Source organism: Diabrotica virgifera, chromosome 1 (genome assembly GCF_917563875.1).
Source record: "Diabrotica virgifera virgifera chromosome 1, PGI_DIABVI_V3a".
NCBI lineage: Eukaryota > Metazoa > Arthropoda > Insecta > Coleoptera > Chrysomelidae > Diabrotica > Diabrotica virgifera.
This window is the reverse complement of record NC_065443.1, coordinates 235373624-235392473: the sequence shown is the minus strand read 5'-3', so window position 1 is coordinate 235392473 and position 18850 is coordinate 235373624. Positions and strand designations below refer to the sequence as shown.

Below are 18850 nucleotides of genomic sequence, written 5' to 3'. Positions count from 1 at the left end.
AAAACAGTGAAACTTATGATTTTTCTAGTACAAATATCTTCGAGATTATGGAAAAATCTTTAAAATGACGTATTACAAAGTTTGATATACTCATTTATTGTTAATATAATTGCGAAAAATATCGGAATTGCAAAAAAAAAATTTCTTAATAACTCTTGTAAAAATTAGTGTACAGGAAATAAGCCACAATTAAAATGAAAAAAATAATTTTATTAACGTTTCGACGCCCAAATCGGGTGCCGTTGTCAAAATACAAAATATTACTAAAATAAACTAAAGTGTTGTTGCTAAGCAAAAAAAATTCTTCTAATAATTTATTTAATTTCACTCATTTATATTGGCAATTCAGACATATATTATACATTTTAAAGTAGAAGACTTTAAAATGATATTGCCAATATTTATGAGTTGCGTTCCTGGGACGACTTACTGAAAGATAGTTCATTCGATTACATGAAATTAACCCCAACTCAAGAATATCCGTCATAAAAAATTATAGCATGTGATATGTCTTTAAAAAGACAACCAAATGCAACGACAGTAAAATTCTCGCGTTAGAGACTTCATAGTAAATCACAAGGGAAAACCAGGAAAAAACCCTGTGATACTATCCCGACATCGTAAGTATTTGGTCTTACATTAATTTACTCTCAAAAAAATAATACCAAATTCTGACTTGTAACATGTTTAAATTATAAATATTATTAATAATACTAGATATATAAGTAATACTAAAATATAAAATATGTACTAGCTCGATATTATTGACTTACTAATCTTGGTATTTTCTTTCTATTGACTTCCTCTTTCAGTATGGGTAACCACATCCTACTGCATTCTACCGAGGAATTTGCGACACAATTGGTTTCATTTAGCATAATTAGAGCCGCTTCTTTGATTTTTCTCTTTTTACTATCTGATTCTTTCAGGACCATACTTGAATCTCTCCACTGAACTCTATGTTCATTATCCCATGCGTGTTGACATATTTGAGATCTCTCAAATTCTCTATTTTTAATATAAGATTGATGTTCACTTATTCTAACGTCTAATGGTCTTGATGTCTCACCTAAATAAAATTGTTCGCATTCACAAGGTATTTTATAAATGCAATTTTTTGTTCTTTCTTGATCATTGTTAGGTTTAGTTTTAGATAGAATAGATCTCAATGTGTTTGTTGTTTTGAATGTTGTTGAAATGTTGAATTTATTTCCTATTGTTTTAAGTTTCTCGGATAGTCCTTTTATATATGGTATTGATATTTTCCTCGTATTATTTCTGGTGAATGTTGTAGGATCCCGTTCTAAGTTGTTCTGTTCCATTCGATCCAATCTTGACAATTCCTTATTTATAAACGATAAAGGATAATCATTTTTTAATAAAACAGATGTTAACAATTGTTTTTCTGCTAAAAAGGAATTTTCGTTAGAACAAGTAATTTTGGCTCTATCATATAAGGATTTAATGATTCCCTTTTTAACGTTGATGTTGTGATTTGACTTGTAATTGAGATATCTGTTGGTGTGTGTTGGTTTTCTATACACTTGAGTCTCATATCCAATATCCTTCTTTGAGATCAAAACATCGAGGAAAGGTAGGCTGTTATTGTATTCCTTTTCCATTGTAAATTTTATTGTCTCTTCTTGATCGTTTATAATATTCAGGAATGTATCCAACAATTCTGATCCATGAGGCCATATTGAAAACACATCATCTACATATCTCCACCATACTGTGGGTTTTAAATTTTGTTTAGAAATAATATTAGTTTCGAAATCCTCCATAAATATATTAGCCAATAATGGAGATAAAGAAGAGCCCATTGCTAGACCAAAATTTTGTTTATAGAATTCATTGTTTAGTTGAAAATAGATGTTTTGATCAGCCTACCTTTCCTCGATGTTTTGATCTCAAAGAAGGATATTGGATATGAGACTCAAGTGTATAGAAAACCAACACACACCAACAGATATCTCAATTACAAGTCAAATCACAACATCAACGTTAAAAAGGGAATCATTAAATCCTTATATGATAGAGCCAAAATTACTTGTTCTAACGAAAATTCCTTTTTAGCAGAAAAACAATTGTTAACATCTGTTTTATTAAAAAATGATTATCCTTTATCGTTTATAAATAAGGAATTGTCAAGATTGGATCGAATGGAACAGAACAACTTAGAACGGGATCCTACAACATTCACCAGAAATAATACGAGGAAAATATCAATACCATATATAAAAGGACTATCCGAGAAACTTAAAACAATAGGAAATAAATTCAACATTTCAACAACATTCAAAACAACAAACACATTGAGATCTATTCTATCTAAAACTAAACCTAACAATGATCAAGAAAGAACAAAAAATTGCATTTATAAAATACCTTGTGAATGCGAACAATTTTATTTAGGTGAGACATCAAGACCATTAGACGTTAGAATAAGTGAACATCAATCTTATATTAAAAATAGAGAATTTGAGAGATCTCAAATATGTCAACACGCATGGGATAATGAACATAGAGTTCAGTGGAGAGATTCAAGTATAGTCCTGAAAGAATCAGATAGTAAAAAGAGAAAAATCAAAGAAGCGGCTCTAATTATGCTAAATGAAACCAATTGTGTCGCAAATTCCTCGGTAGAATGCAGTAGGATGTGGTTACCCATACTGAAAGAGGAAGTCAATAGAAAGAAAATACCAAGATTAGTAAGTCAATAATATCGAGCTAGTACATATTTTATATTTTAGTATTACTTATATATCTAGTATTATTAATAATATTTATAATTTAAACATGTTACAAGTCAGAATTTGGTATTATTTTTTGAGAGTAAATTAATGTAAGACCAAATACTTACGATGTCGGGATAGTATCACAGGGTTTTTTCCTGGTTTTCCCTTGTGATTTACTATGAAGTCTCTAACGCGAGAATTTTACTGTCGTTGCATTTGGTTGTCTTTTTAAAGACATATCACATGCTATAATTTTTTATGACGGATATTCTTGAGTTGGGGTTAATTTCATGTAATCGAATGAACTATCTTTCAGTAAGTCGTCCCAGGAACGCAACTCATAAATATTGGCAATATCATTTTAAAGTCTTCTACTTTAAAATGTATAATATATGTCTGAATTGCCAATATAAATGAGTGAAATTAAATAAATTATTAGAAGAATTTTTTTTGCTTAGCAACAACACTTTAGTTTATTTTAGTAATATTTTGTATTTTGACAACGGCACCCGATTTGGGCGTCGAAACGTTAATAAAATTATTTTTTTCATTTTAATTGTGGCTTATTTCCCATATAAATAATTAATCATAAAAATGCCACAAGGAAATAGCTTCAGAACAACATTAGTGTACAGCTTTGAAATTTTTGTCAAATAAGGGTTCTTTGGTGCTTAATATGTAACAAAAATTTCAAAGCGATTTATTCAATTGTTTAAATTTTAGTCAAATTGTTTATCCCAGAGAGCATTTTTTTTGCAATAACATAAGTCAGAAAAAAATGACCTTAGAACCAGTTCAACATTCCACAGGTGTCAAATGAAAGAACATGAGCTTTATTTTCAACATGGTTTAAAAAAGTGAATAAAAAATGCATTTATTAGTAATTAATAATTAGGCAAAAGTATCGTCAATTTTTCTTTATAAACTTTTTGAATAACTTTTTCCAAAAAAATTAACTTTTTTATCCTGTTTTAAGTGCACAACTACCAAATAAGGTTATCTATATCATAATTGATAAAAAATTATAATACATATGTATAATTTCTTATATAACAAAATAAAAAGTTTATAAGGAAAGATTTACGATACTTTTGCATAAATATTTATTACTAATAAATGCATTTTTTATTCACTTTTTTTAAACCAAGTTGAAAGTATAGCTCATGCTCTTTCATTGGACATCTGTGGAATGGTTCTAACATCACTTTCTTCTGACTTATGTTATTGCAAAAAAATGCTCCCTGGGATAAACAATTTGAATAAAATTTAAACAATTGAATGAATCGCTTTGAAATTTATATCACATATTGCGCACCAAAGAACCCTTATTTGACAAAAATTTCAAAGCTGTACACTAATTTTTACAACAGTTATTGCGAAAATAATTTTATTTTACAATTCCGAACTTTTTTCGCAATTATATTAACAATAAATGAGTATATCAAACTTTGTAATACGTCATTTTAAAGCTTTTTCCATAATCCCTTTATTTTCATAAGCTTTTCCATAAAAAAAAAGAAAAATGCCATTTTTTGACACTTAATTGTTTATAAATAAAAATGGCCGCCAGATACTACGCAGGAAATAGTTACAATTTGCTCTTATAGGTATTACCTGTCGAAAAAACGCTTCAGTACCCTGGCTGTTCAAGTGTCATGGAAAAAACCTATTACCCTGGACTAATAGTCTCTGCAGTTTATTGTACTTTGCTAGTGTTGGTTCACTATATTTTTCGTATGCCTATTTCTTTATTATACAGTGAGCACGTAAAGGTTGGAATAAATTCATTTTCTAGAGAATGGACGATTTTAGAAAAAAATTCCGAAACAGGTTAATTTTTATTTTTAAATTGCGACTTCTTGACATATGTGTCATACTAGTGACGTCACCCATCTGGGCGTGATGACGTCATCTATAATTTTTTTAAATGAGAATAGGGGTCGTGTGACAGCTTATTTGAAAGGTAATTTAATTTTCTATTCAGTAATATAGACATTAACATAATTATTTATACAGCGTGTCCAAAAAAATTATTTAAATTAAATTTATTGACATAAAAAGAAGAATGTGTGTAATTTATTTAACTCAAAATACATTTTACTGCTATCAGAAAACAGGAAATAAAGTTTATTTAACAAATAAATATCGTTTTAGCATTTTAGCCGCCCACTCACCTTCCTCTTTTTGAACATTTAATTTTTTTACATTTGAACATTTGATTTAAGGGAAAAGCAATGATTATTTTTCAAATAAACATTTTTTTCTGTGTTCTAAGAACCTTAAAATGTATTTTGGACTAAATAAAAATTACATGCATTCTTCTTTTTATGTCAATAAAATTAATTAAAAAAAATTTTTTTAGACACCGTGTGTAAATAGTTATGTAAATGTTTATATTACTGAATAGAGAATTAAATTACCTTTCAAATGAACTATCACACGACCCCTATTCCTATTTAAAAAAATCATCGATGACGTCATCACGCCCAGATGGGTGACGTCACTAGTATGACATATATGCCAAAAAGTCGTAATTTAAAAATAAAAATTGACCTGTTTCGGGATTTTTTTCCCAAATCGTCCATACTCGAGAAAATGAATTTATTCCAACCTTTACGTGCTCACTGTATGTAATTCGCCAGTTGTTATTTTCACTTATTGGGCCTATCCTATGTTTCACAGCCATAAATAACTATGGGCCTGATTATTGTTTCTAAGAACCGGAGTTTTGTTTTCCGGTGTACCTACGTATGGCTCTTTAAATATGTGGCTCATCGCAAAAAAGGCTTTATTATTTGACAGCATATGCCTTCTATTTATTTACTGTTCTTCTTCATCATTTGCGACCAAGTCCATTTCTAAGTAAATATTTATGTATTGTGCTGTTATAATATATATTTTGGAAAAATGATTTCAGCAAAAAATAATCTTATAAAATAATATTTAGAAAACTAAATTGAGATTGTTATTTTATATGTCGTAGGAGGGATTTACGTAATATTTTTCACATCACTCTTCCAGAAATAGTCGCGTAAAATTATAACAACTCGGTGAATGCTCTATTTTTAATTTTCCATGTGTTGACTACTGTAGAATCGATTCATAAAAAACTATACTGACAGACCAAAAAATAAGCAATTTTTAATCAGGCCCGGAACAATAATTTTTATTAAAAATTAGTAGTACGGCAGGATATAATATAAATATGACTAGATTATTAGATACTGATATGAGTCCATCCCATATCATTAAATGCAAATGTTTTTTGAGAATAACGCACTGATAGCGAATAAATTAGCCGAGCAGCTTACCGCCTTAAGGGGAAAGGCGCAAAATGTCGCCTGTCAAAATTTTCAATGTATTTTAAATGTATTCATTCCTTTTCAATCCTGAAAAAACTTATAAGTATTTTTGGAAAACAAAAAATTTAAACGCAGAATGAGAGATCACGTTATTACCGAGGGCCGAAAGTTCCTTTCCGAGGAACTTATATATGGATTATATTAAAGTATTATAAATAATATTATAATACTATGGAATAAGTATTAAAAAAATTGGAAAAAAATCCTTTGTAAAAGGTATAAAATTTTTTTTTTATTAAAACCCCTTTTTTTCAGAAACATCACTCATTTCGCATTCAGTTGCCATTAAGTCATTGAAATGTAAACAACTCAATTTGGATCCCACGTGTTGGGAAATTTCAATACATTACCTCAGGGCATTATCCTGGTTGCCATGTGACCATCACAGGGCTTTTTATTGAAGTATGCACTTTTAAGGCATCTATATTACATGTAAAGGGTTTTTACCCGGATATTTTTCTTTTTCTTTTGTGGGTCAGCTAGCATCCAGTTTATCTAACACTGATGATGATTTTTTATAAAAATCGAAAACGTTTTGTTGTGATATAGCTCTTTTAAGGGATTTTAATAAAAAAAAATTTATACCTTTGACAAAGGATTTTTTTCCAATTTTGTGATTGATGGTATGCAGCCAACTACAGGAAAAAAATTTTCTTTTCCTTGTGGATTTTTTAGAATAAGTATTGATAAAGATGTAACAAAGCTTGTAAATGATACAAAGTTAAAGGCAAATGCCAAAGACTAGGTATTTATAAAAATTAAAGTATATTGCAGTGCAGGGACAAAGTCCAAACAAATACTTGCACTAAAGGAGAGGCTACAGAGATATGGCTAGAACTTCTGGAAGCATTCGAGACTGAATACGCAAATGGCGAATTTTTGGTAAATGATACGAATAAAGTCAAGGAGCTTATGAAAATGGCTTTGATCCTGGCTCATTTCTTGACAAGTTTGCTTGCTCATAGCTTTAGTGGAAGGAAATTTAGTCAAGAGCAAATACAAACTGGTACGGAATATGTAGAAACTTCACTTCACATCCAGAAGCATTGCCAATTATTATTAATTACCAGGCAAAGTGTGTACCCTTTAATCCATATATATTTCCATAATAAGTTACCGAGGGCCCGAATAAATAAAAAGTTTATTTTGAACGAAATATTTGCAATTAAATATCACACTAAATTTTCTCTTCTATTTTCACCCCCGTAACTTATTAAAATAAATATTATAGAAGTTTGCAGGGAATTTCGGTTCTCAGTAATAATGTAATCTTTCATTCTGCCTTTAAATTTTTCAGAAATATGTATTATTTTTCTCAGGATTCGAAAAGAAATAAAGCATTTAAATGGCATTTGACCATGATCATAAATGTTCGTTGAAAAACCCTCTACAAATTTTTTATAACATTTTATTGTAAAATGAAAGGAAGAAAGTTATAACCTCCAAAAGGAAACATGTTACAAAATTTTGTTTTATTTTTGTTTATAACTTTTTTATCGATCACTTGCGGGAAAAATTAATAAATATAATATTGTTCTTCTTCTTCTTCTTAAGGTGCCTATCCGTTCCGGATGTTGGCGACCAGCATGGCTATCCTAACTTTGCTTGCTGCTATTCTGAATAGTCCGGTTGTCGATGTATTAAACCACTTTCTCAGGTTTTGAAGCCAAGATATTCTTCTTCTCCCTGGTCCTCTCTTTCCAAATACCTTGCCTTGAAGAATGAGTTGCAACAAGCCATATCTCTGTTCATTCCTCATAACATGGCCAAGATATTCTAGTTTGCGCTCTTTGATTATGTTAATAATCTCGCATTCCTTGCCTATTCTACGTAGAACCTCAATATTAGTCACACGATCCACCCACGAAATTCTCAAAATGCGCCTGTAACACCACATCTCAAATGCCTCGAGTTTTCTCAAAGAAGCCTCGGAAAGTGTCCAGGCCTCTACTCCGTATAATAACGTAGAAAATACATAGCATCTGATGATAGAGATTTTGGTAGCAAGAGGTAAATCGTGGCTTCTGAAAAGAGACTTCATCATTATGAACGCTGATCTCGCTTTTCCTATGCGTTGTTTTATTTCACTTGAGTGGTCCCACTGGCTGTTTATGTTGGTACCAAGGTATGCGTAGCTGTCGACCCTGTCAATTAGTTGTTGGTTAACCAAAAGCTGTGTATTTAATATTTCGCGCTTACTGACTACCATATACTTTGTTTTTTTCGTATTGAGATCAAGTCCGTATTCTCTACTTATATCTGATATGCGCGACATTATTCTTTGCAAACCATCTAGACTGTCTGCAAAAACTACAGCGTCGTCGGCATATCTAATGTTGTTCAGACGCACTCCGTTGACTAATACGCCTTCCTGTAGTTCTCCCAGCGCTTGCTCGAAGACACATTCAGAGTATATATTAAACAGCACCGGGGACAGGATGCATCCTTGCCTCACTCCTCTATCTATGGAGACTGCCTCTGTTAATTGGTCTTCCACTTTAATATTGGCAGTTTGGTTGTAATACAAATTATATATGATTCTCAAGTCTCTATCATCTACTCCCGCTTCTTTCAAGATGTTTATGAGTTTATCATGTTTTACTCTATCAAACGCCTTTTTGTAGTCGATAAAACAAATATACACTTCACAGTCAACATCCCTGCATCTTTGCATAAGCACTTGGACAGCGAATAGAGCCTCTCGGGTGCCTAAGGCATCGCGGAATCCAAACTGCGTCCATGATATCTGTTGTTCGCATTTTTTATATATTCTGCCATGTATCACCTTCAGAAACGTTTTGAGTAAGTGGCTCATTAGGCTAATTGTTCTGTAGTCTTCACATGTTTTGGCATTTACTTTTTTGGGTAAAGTTACGAAGGTCGACTTTAACCAGCTTTGGGGTATTTTTACAGTTACGTATATTTTGTTGAATACGGTTGTTATCCATTTTATTCCTTGTTCATCCATAAGTTTTAGGAATTCTACATAAAACTGGTCAGGCCCTACAGCTTTACCATCTTTAGTTGTTTTAATAGCTGACGTGACTTCTTCAATGGTAATCGGGGGTCCTGTTTGGCATTCAATGTCTTCAATGGTATTCTGCCTTTCATCTGCAAAAGTTACTTCCACATATTTCTTCCACGTGTCTAGTTTTTCTTCCACACTTAACAGTGGTTTGCCTTGGTTATCTGCCAAACACCCAACTCTTCTAGGTTTGTATAAGCCTGCAGCTTCTTTAACTTTTTTGTGCATATTGAATGAATCGTGTTTATGTTGCAATTGCTGGATTTCCGCACACTGTTCTCTTAGTCGTGTATCCTTAGCTATTCTAATTGCTTTTTTGATATCTTTATCTATTCTTTTGTATAATGACATGTCCTGATCTTTGGACTTTCGCCTCTCTTCCATCATATTGTAGATAATTAATGTAGATTATAAAATATTGTAGAAAATTTAATTTGCTATATTTTATGTGTAATTAAATTTTCTGTAGGGTTGCTAGTTTACGAGATACAGCGCGAAAGTTCTTTGCACCCCTTTTTCCAAGATGGCGGCCAGCGACAAGGGTGGCTACCCCAAAAACGTGAAATTAAGCGTCTACAGAGCGCCCCTACATATTAAAAAAATAAAATTGACTCCTCTAACAAATGCAACTCTAAATTATGGCACATAAAATAATATTATGTTACCGTTAGTTTTTATTTTTTGGCACAATTTTGATTTCTTATTAATCATTTACATTTTAAATATCTAAAACTTAAATAATTTGGTACTTACGTTAAAATAATCAAAAGCAGCATCGCAGTGCTCCAAGAATTCCTGTGCCATTGGTTCATCTCTACAGTAAGCAACATGTTTGTCGAAGTCTCTCTCCAGCCTTAGAAAAGTTTTTCCGATCAATACTGGCTGATTGGCGTTGAATTTAACTCCTTCTACCAACACCCTGAAAAAGAAAAAAGATTTCATGAGTGCTACATTTTTTTTTGATGACCATACTTAATTGCTATCTGTTCCACCATAAACCATAAACAATATACAGGGTGTTTGGTAACGAATGGGCCATAGCTTAACCTTGGATTTCTTAGCTTAAAACAGGTCGATTTAAGCTAATTTACCTTAGTACGAAAATTCATAATAACCGAAATACAGGGTTAGCAAAGTAAATGAACGGGAAATACGGCAATACCGTGTTATTTTCAGGCTCAACTCAGAATTGCATGAAAATTTAGACTTGGGTTCTACGTACCCTCCACTTCAAAGTTGAACTTGTGCCGTTGGTTGCTTTTACTTTGGGAGGTGACCGTCACCCCTTCTCGGGGGTGAAAAAACTCGAGTTAAAAATAAGTCCGGAAATGGATAAACTGACTAATTCTAAGCAACTTTTGTTCTACAGAGTTTTTTACGTAAATCAATACTTTTCGAGTTATTTGCGAGTGAAAATGTTTATTTTTCGATAAAACAACCACGTTTTCAGGCGGTTTTTTGTAAATAACCCAAAAAAGTAAATATTTTTTCGAAATTTTTTTGAAGTTATACTTCTTTAGGCGCGATTGAGAGTAAAATTTCATAATACTGCGCGCATGCGCACATAGACAGTATGGCGTTTAGTTGCTAAATCTTTCTAGTTATGTATAAATATATTAGTGCAAGAAAAGGTGTGAAAAGAATATATTAGTGTTTTTAGTAAATATATTTATTATAATTTTTGTGTCTTTGGATTTGTCTTCCTCAGGAGTAAGATGAGTATTATTAAAACATTTTATTGTATATTTATTAAACATCACCTTGGCCAGAGATCGAGAGGTCTTGAGTTCGAATCCAGTGCATTCCTATACTTTTTTTTTTTATTTTTTTTGAAAGCGGTAAGCACAAAATTAATTTGGTGTTTAAAAAAAATAAAACAAACTGTTTAAAGTATATTTATTTTTAAGAAATCATATAATAGAAGTATAACTTCTTACGTGCGTACAAAGTACACACACATTCTTTTTTTTTATCTAAAGGCGGAGATACATATGCGCTCTGCGCGGTGTGCGAGCCGCTCGCGCGCAGCATGTTCGTCAGATTAGTACGTGTTTTCAAGTGGTGCACAAACGGCTCGCACACGGCGCACCACGATCTAAATTCTGTCGGTTTTTCAACAAACGCTTTGATGGTTCGCAATACGTATTTGGACGGGTTTGCGAGTGGTTTGTTGGTTTTGGGCGCGCATGAGTTGAATATTTGTTAGTAATGGAATGGTCGGAACTGTCGGAAGGAAATATCTAACTTATTGATGTTTACCGTGGAAAATCATTATTGTGGGATCCTCAATAAAGAACCATTTAACTTAGAAACAACTTAAATCCGATCTGAACGGAAATAGAAGCTGAAATAAAAAAATGTACATGCGGACCTTTTTAAAAAATGTCAGTTCATTGTTGTACTAAAAATAACGTGTATTAAAAACAAGATTTACTATTTTATTTGGGCATAAGCCACAATTCGAGTTTGAAATCAAGTTTACTTGACTTCTCGACTTTCACTTCGGAAATAGTTATCAATATCAAAAAAATATTCATAAGCAGATATATATTATGTGTCACCGGAAAGCGAAATAGGTAACGCACGACTTGGAGAACCTATAGTTTTCTAACTTCGTGTCTGGTGAAGCAACGCAGTTGAAACAAGCGGATATATTATAATTGTGTCACCGGAAAGCGAAAAAGGTAAGGCACAACTTGGAAGACCCAATAGTTCTCTAACTTCGCTTCTGGTGAAGCAACAGAGTTGGAACAAGCAGATATATTATAATTGGGTCACCGGAAAGCCAAAAAGGTAACGCACAACTTGGAAGACACAATAGTTTTTTAACTTCGCTTCTGGTGAAGCAACGGAGTTGGAACAAGTAGATATGTTACAATTGTGTCGTCGGAAAGCGAAAAAGGTAACGCACATCTTGGAAGAGCCTATAGTTTCCTAACTTCGCTTCTGGTGAAGCAACTGAGTTGGAACAAGCAGATATATTATAATTGGGTCACCGGAAAGCCAAAAAGGTAACGCACAACTTGGAAGACCCAATAGTTTTCTAACTTCGCTTCTGGTGAAGCAACGGAGTTGGAACAAGCAGATATATTATAATTGGGTCACCGGAAAGCCAAAAAGGTAACGCACAACTTGGAAGACCCAATAGTTTTCTAACTTCGCTTCTGGTGAAGCAACGGAGTTGGAATAAGCAGATATTATAATTGGGTCACCGGAAAGCCAAAAAGGTAACACACAACTTGGAAGACCCAATAGTTTTCTAACTTCGCTTCTGGTGAAGCAACGGAGTTGGAACAAGCAGATATATTATAATTGGGTCACCGGAAAACGAAAAAGGTAACGCACAACTTGGAAGAGCCAATAGTTTCCTAACTTCGCTTCTGGTGAAGCAACGGAGTTGGAACAAGTAGATATGTTATAATTGTGTCGTCGGAAAGCGAAAAAGGTAACGCACATCTTGGAAGAGCCTATAGTGTCCTGACTTCGCTTCTGGTGAAGCAACTGAGTTGGAACAAGCAGATATATTATAATTGGGTCACCGGAAATCGAAAAAGTTAACACAGGACTTGGAAGAACCTATAGTTCTCTAATTTCGTTTCTAGTGAAGCTACGCAGTTGAAACAAGCAGATACATTACAATTGTGTCACCGGAAAACGAAAAAGGTAACGCATGACTTGGAAGTACCTATAGTTCTATAATTTTGTTTCTGGTTGTAGGAACAAGCAGATATATTATGGTAGGGGAGCAAAGTATGCTAAATGTGCAGTCACTCGAGCGCTTTGGGGACCTATTGGGTTGTGATTATTAGGTCCTAAAACCAAAAAAGTTAAGTAAAATTTTCCATTTTAGTGGGGACTTCCCATTTTGTAATTTAATTTTCCATTTCCAACAATCTTTTTACCGATTATAGCGCCATCTATCCATAATTCAAAAAAATGTTTCGAATAAAAATTATTTATTTTTATACAAACAATCCAAATCTGCAATAAGAAACGGGGTCTACCATTTAAGATTTTAAAGTAACCCCCCACCTCACCTCCGTGGGGGGTCGTGTTTGGAACCATTCGATAGATTTTTCAAAAATATTGATAAGTATTTTGCAGTTTTTCGATATGATGTTTATTTTGCGAAAGATCGCGGGATTTGTATTTAAAATTTTAAATTTACCCCCACCCCTCTCCTTGGGGTTCAAGTTTGGTATTTTTCGATAGATTTTTGAAAAATATTGAACACGTAGTTTTTAGTTTTTCAATCTGACGTTCATTTCGCGAAATATTCGCTTTTTTTTGTGAAACTTTTTGACTCACCCATTTCCGTAGCCCCGCTCAAATCGTCATATTTTTGAAATATAGACTCTTTTGCATGTACTTAACTTACCTTACCTTAATCTAACAATTTCGAGTATTTTTAAGGATAGATTTTTTTTCGGGCCCCCCTGAACGAACTCCCCTGTGTTAAGAGCCAATATATGGTGGAGGTACATCTGCAGGGTACCACGTTTCTCCCCATATGATAATCTGACGCGCTCGAGTAACTGCAAAAATCCCCGCTTGGGCTCCCCTACCATTATATTTGTGTTGCCGGGAAGCGAAAAAGGTAGTTCCCGAAATGTTCCCAAACTGTGGCTTATTCCACATAAAATAGTAAATTGCATAAGATGACACAAGAAAATAGTTTCAGAACAATACCAAAATAAGATGTAGTAGAAGTACAGGACAGAGACATGATTATCTACAATTACTAAACGTTCGTAAGTTTCCTCTGGATCGTCAAAATGAAAAATTTTAACGAACAATAACCGCGCCACGAACGCGCGGCGCACACACGGCGCGGAGTTCGCAGCGCGGATATCTGTCTCCGCCTTAAAATGTAGCTTAGAAATCAACGACAAGGGTTGTGTATTCTTGAAGTCTACAGATCCAGCAAAAGCAAAGTTGTAGATCATGACAAATACATTTTTAGTCGTCAAATTCCAAATCAAATATGTCAACGTGAAATAACCAAAAAATGAAGCTCTTTTCGGGAAAACCCTGTTTAAACTTTTTGAAAGTGTTTAAAAAAACCTTTATTTTAATTGTATATGTAAAAGTTTCTAGCAGTAAAAATAAGCGAGTTGCGCTCAAAATAAAATTGGTAATAAAATTTTTGGTAAAAAAATTGTGAAAATCTCGCCGTGCTTGGCAACCCAAATGAAATTAATCGTTACCGCCTTACAAAAAATTTACTTTACTTAATTTTTTTTATATGATCTGTAAGTTTCACTAAAGTGCTTATCTTTGAAAGGGTTATAGTTTAAAGGGCTTGAACGAGTCACTAACCACGAGTGTATGAAAACTTTTAACAGCCATATCTTAACCAATTTTTGTCTTAGAGAAAAACAAAATGAAACTAGCATATTTATTACAGCAAAACCTACATTTTTTTATTCCTTGAGATTTTTCTTATCACTAATACTGTTTAATTTATTTTGAAAAAAGGAAATTTTTCCAAAATTAAAAAAAATTATTGTAAAACCAAATTTTTTCAAAAATAAGCATTTAAAACCGGACTAACATACAGATCATATATTATACAATACACATACATTTAAAGTAAATGGTAAAACCGTAACAATTAATTTTATTTAGGGTGATAAGAAAAGGGAAATTTTCACGATTTTTTTTACCAAAAAAGGGGGCTAACTTTTTTTAAGCGTAACTCGTTTACTTTTGACGCTGGAAACTTTTGTAAAAAATAAAAATAAAACTTTTTTTAAACACTTTAAAAAATGTTAAGGAGTTTTCCCCGAAAATTGCTTAACTTTTCGGTGATTTCACGTTGAAATATGCGATTTGGAATTAGACGAATAAGCACGTATTTTTCATGAGTTACGACTTTGCTTTTACTCGGTTTAGAGACTTTACTAATATACAACTATTTTCGTTTTTTTTATAAGCTAAATTTTTTCTAAGAATCTTTTTTTCATTAAAATATTTATTTTTGAAGTTATCTGCGAAAAACCGTCCGAAAACGTAGTTTTTTGTCAAAATTAAATATATTTATTCAATCGCAAATAGCACGAAAAGTATTGACCCACATATAAAAAACTCTAGAACGAAAGTTGCTTAGTCAATTTATCCATTTCCGAACTTATTTTAAACACGCGTTTTTTCATCCCCGAGAAGGAGCGACTGTCACCCCCCAAGTAAAGGTAATCAACTTCACTTCAACTTTGAAGTGAAGCGTAAGTAGAACCTAAATCCAAATATCTTTTTCAAATAAAATATTAAGAGAATAAAAGTTTTGATTCAAAAAGTATGTAGGTAGAGTGGGGGATAAAAAACTGAACATATTAAATAACGATGAAAGACGTTTGTAGCGCAATCTGGTGAATACATCATTTTTGGTGGTGAATCTAGATTTCTCGTCCAAAAAACCCCCGCTTACCAAATTTCGTCTTGTTATTCCATGTCTGCCAGGAAATATTCAAGAATAAACTAAAAGTTTAACTTTGACATCCTGTATCTCGGTTATTATCAACTTTGGTACTAAAGTACGTTAACTTAAATCAAACTATTTTAGGAGCTATTTTAGGAGCTTTTTAAGCTCAGGAATCTAAAGCTAAGCTATGGTAACTTTGTTAGCAAACACCCTGTATATAATTTAGACAATGTAACATACTGGGACGTCGTTCAATATCAAGAACCCAAATAAGACGTATAATAGTTTAACTTTAACCTATGACATATCAATTAGTTTTACAACTAACAGAGTTTAATATAGATAATAAAATTAACAAAAAACATACGCAATATAAATAGGAACAAATGTTTCTCCAAGACAATCACCGGCTCACAACAGCTTTATGATTATATTCAAAATTCATCAGTTAGGCTTCGAATTGCGTTTTGATTAATCTTATTCTCTTGTTTTGTCTCCTTCCGATTACTTTGTGTTTCCAAATCTAAACAGATGACTGCTATATAAGCATTCAGCCTGAACGAAAAGGTAATTGACGCAACAAATGACTATTTTACAGAGATTTTAATCTTATTATTGCGGAAGGAATCAAAAAGTGTGTGGTATTCCGTGTGATGAGATAAACATATAGCCAGAACTACAAAATTAAGAATAAAGAAGTAATTTGTGGAATCCGTACTAATGTATGGAAATGAAGTCTGGACATTAACAGCGGAGTCCAGAAGAAGGATTAATGCTGTGGCCAATGAAATATCTTATAAACTTGCCAGAACAGCACCAGCTACATAATACTTTGTTTAAGAGCCGGCCGTGAGAGTGTCAAAAAATATCTAAGACCGGAAAAAAGCCTGGATCCGAAGATAACATAAGTGGGAGTAAAGGCGTCATGTTCCACTGGGCATAGCCCCATAAATATCTGTTACTTGAGCTGAAGTATTGTAGAAAATAAAGAGGAATCAGCTCTGACATTACTGGACCTGCGACAGTCAAGGGGCACTTGCATATCATGTGACTGTTTCGTGGATACTTAAGCAGAAGACTTGTAACAGTGAACCAATTTTTGCATATTGGAAGAGGTACAATTCCATCTTTCAACTGGATTCCGTACGATCAGTGTTCAAAATAGACTGTTTCCAAACAAAACTCTAAAAATAATTATTTATGAAACAGTTCGTGAATTATGCTTTTTTCGAACGCACGCTATTTTTATACATCGCCGTAAGTTCGCAAAAAGTACTTCACGCAGAGTTTCATACAATATTTTATCTACGATAAACAAATAAAAAAACTGTAACTCTTCGTCACTGGAATTCATTTCTATTCTACAATTTTTAGAACTTTGACATTTAAAAATCCTAACTACTTTCAAATCACAAAATTGTCAAAAAATTTGTTGTAAGTCATTGCTCATATTGTCATCACCATGACAACGCGAAAGTTAAGGATATTTGATTATATCAAAGTGTGCCAAAAAACCCATTGAAAGTGTGCGAAAAAGTAAATCCCATTTAAAATACATTGTTACTTCACGCACACTTTATACCCTTCACGCACTGCTATCTACAATGACAGTTTTCACAAACTAAAAACTTATACATAATATGACATAGAGTAGTTAAAATACTTTTAATATTACTTTTAAGTACTTTTTGCAACATTTCTTAGAAGATTTTGTGTTTATTTTTGTTTTTTTCAGAATACTATTGTGTTATTTTTACAAACGTATTGTGATTAAGTATGTGTATCCTTTACGAAATTTACTAAATAGATAATTCAATTAAAATAAATGATTTTTAATGACAGTCAAAATAGAAATGATGGAAGTGGAATCATTATACTTGTTATTTTGAAATTAGAAAACTATTCCGGTAATTTTTCCAATATTCCGGTAATTTTTTACGGATTATACGGATAACAGTGAAACGGACAAGACAAAATATTCGGCGAGACACAAATTAGTCACTCATTATAAAAATATATAATGAGGAAAACTATTGAAAACCATTTAAACATTTTGATGTAGGTTTTCTCAAAACTGTAGTAACGACATTGTAGTGTAATTTGGAGTTTCATATGTTTACAGTTTCGAAAAGGAATTTTTTTAGAAGATGATAGTAAATGATGTCGTCAGGGATACATACTTACGCGGTAAACACTACTAATCTCTCTTTTCCGGAAGCTAAAATAATCAGAAAAAGTTCCGACATTATTCGTTCGATTGTTGACGGTATAGTAGACGAGGGCATTTAGCACAAAATAATAAATAAATTTTTAAATACAGAACCTAGAGACTTGCAGTTTTTTGCATTATGTTCAGGATGACGTCAGGAAAAAATCTACTATTCAAAAATGGGTGGAAATGCATAATTGCACTGTAAAGTGCATAAAATTGATCTATAATTGCATAAATATAAAAATAAAGTTAAAATCAGTATAATAAGGAACAAAATTTATTATTTGGGGGATTTTTGGGGTCACTGAATACGATTACACAATCAGAACAGACCTCCGGATCACCTGGTGCCCAAGGTCAGTGCAAGAGAAGTCATCTTCTGGAGACTCGATGGTTTTCGGCATTAAATCGATGCAAATGGATTACTCACGGGTTTTAGGGGTCACTAAGTCCTAATATGCCAGCAGAATTGATCTCCGGAGTACCTGGTGACCAGGGTCGCTACTAAGGCACATCATCTTCTGGAGTTTCGAGGGATTTCGGCACTAAATTAATGCAACTGGACTATTCGGGGGATTTTTGAGGTGCTTAAATACGAATATGCCATAAGAACAGACCCCTGGATCACCTGGTGCCCAATGTCACTGCAAGGGACGTCATCTTCTGGACTTTTAAGGGCTTTAGTTATTAAATTACTCGGGGGTTTTTGAGGTCACCAAAAACGAATATGCCATCAGAATACACTACCGGATTACCTGGTGCCCAAGGTCACTGCAAGGGACGTCATCTTCTGGAGTATCGAGTGCTTTCGGTATTAAATTGATGCAAACGGATTATTTACGGGTTTCTGAGGTCGCTAAACACGAATATGCAATCAGAATATTGAATTCATTTAGGACTACCTGGTGCCCAGGATCGCTACTAAGGCACGTAATCTTCTGGAGTTTCGAGTGTTTTCGGTATTAAATTGATGTAAACGGATTACTCACGCGTTTTTTTGGGGTCGATAAACACGAATATGATATCAGAACTGACCTCAGGAGTACCTGGTGCCAAGGGTTGCTACTAGAGCACGTCATCTTCTGCGGTTTT

The 18850-nt window shown here is 33.0% G+C and overlaps 2 protein-coding genes across 12 annotated transcripts in view; one reads left to right on the top strand and one right to left on the bottom strand.

Annotated features, from left to right (window-relative positions):
• The window catches only part of LOC114333247 (elongation of very long chain fatty acids protein-like), a 351442-nt gene that overhangs the window by 23744 nt on the left and 308848 nt on the right, over positions 1-18850 (top strand). The gene's annotated exons all lie outside the window — the stretch shown is intronic.
• Positions 1-18850, bottom strand: part of LOC114333136 (obscurin) — a 615016-nt gene that overhangs the window by 376259 nt on the left and 219907 nt on the right. For all 10 annotated transcript variants that reach the window (XM_028283003.2, XM_028282967.2, XM_028282979.2 and 7 more), the window contains exon 7: positions 9879-10044. In XM_028283003.2, coding sequence (XP_028138804.2) covers positions 9879-10044 — 166 coding nt within the window. The remainder of the gene's footprint in view (positions 1-9878; positions 10045-18850) is intronic.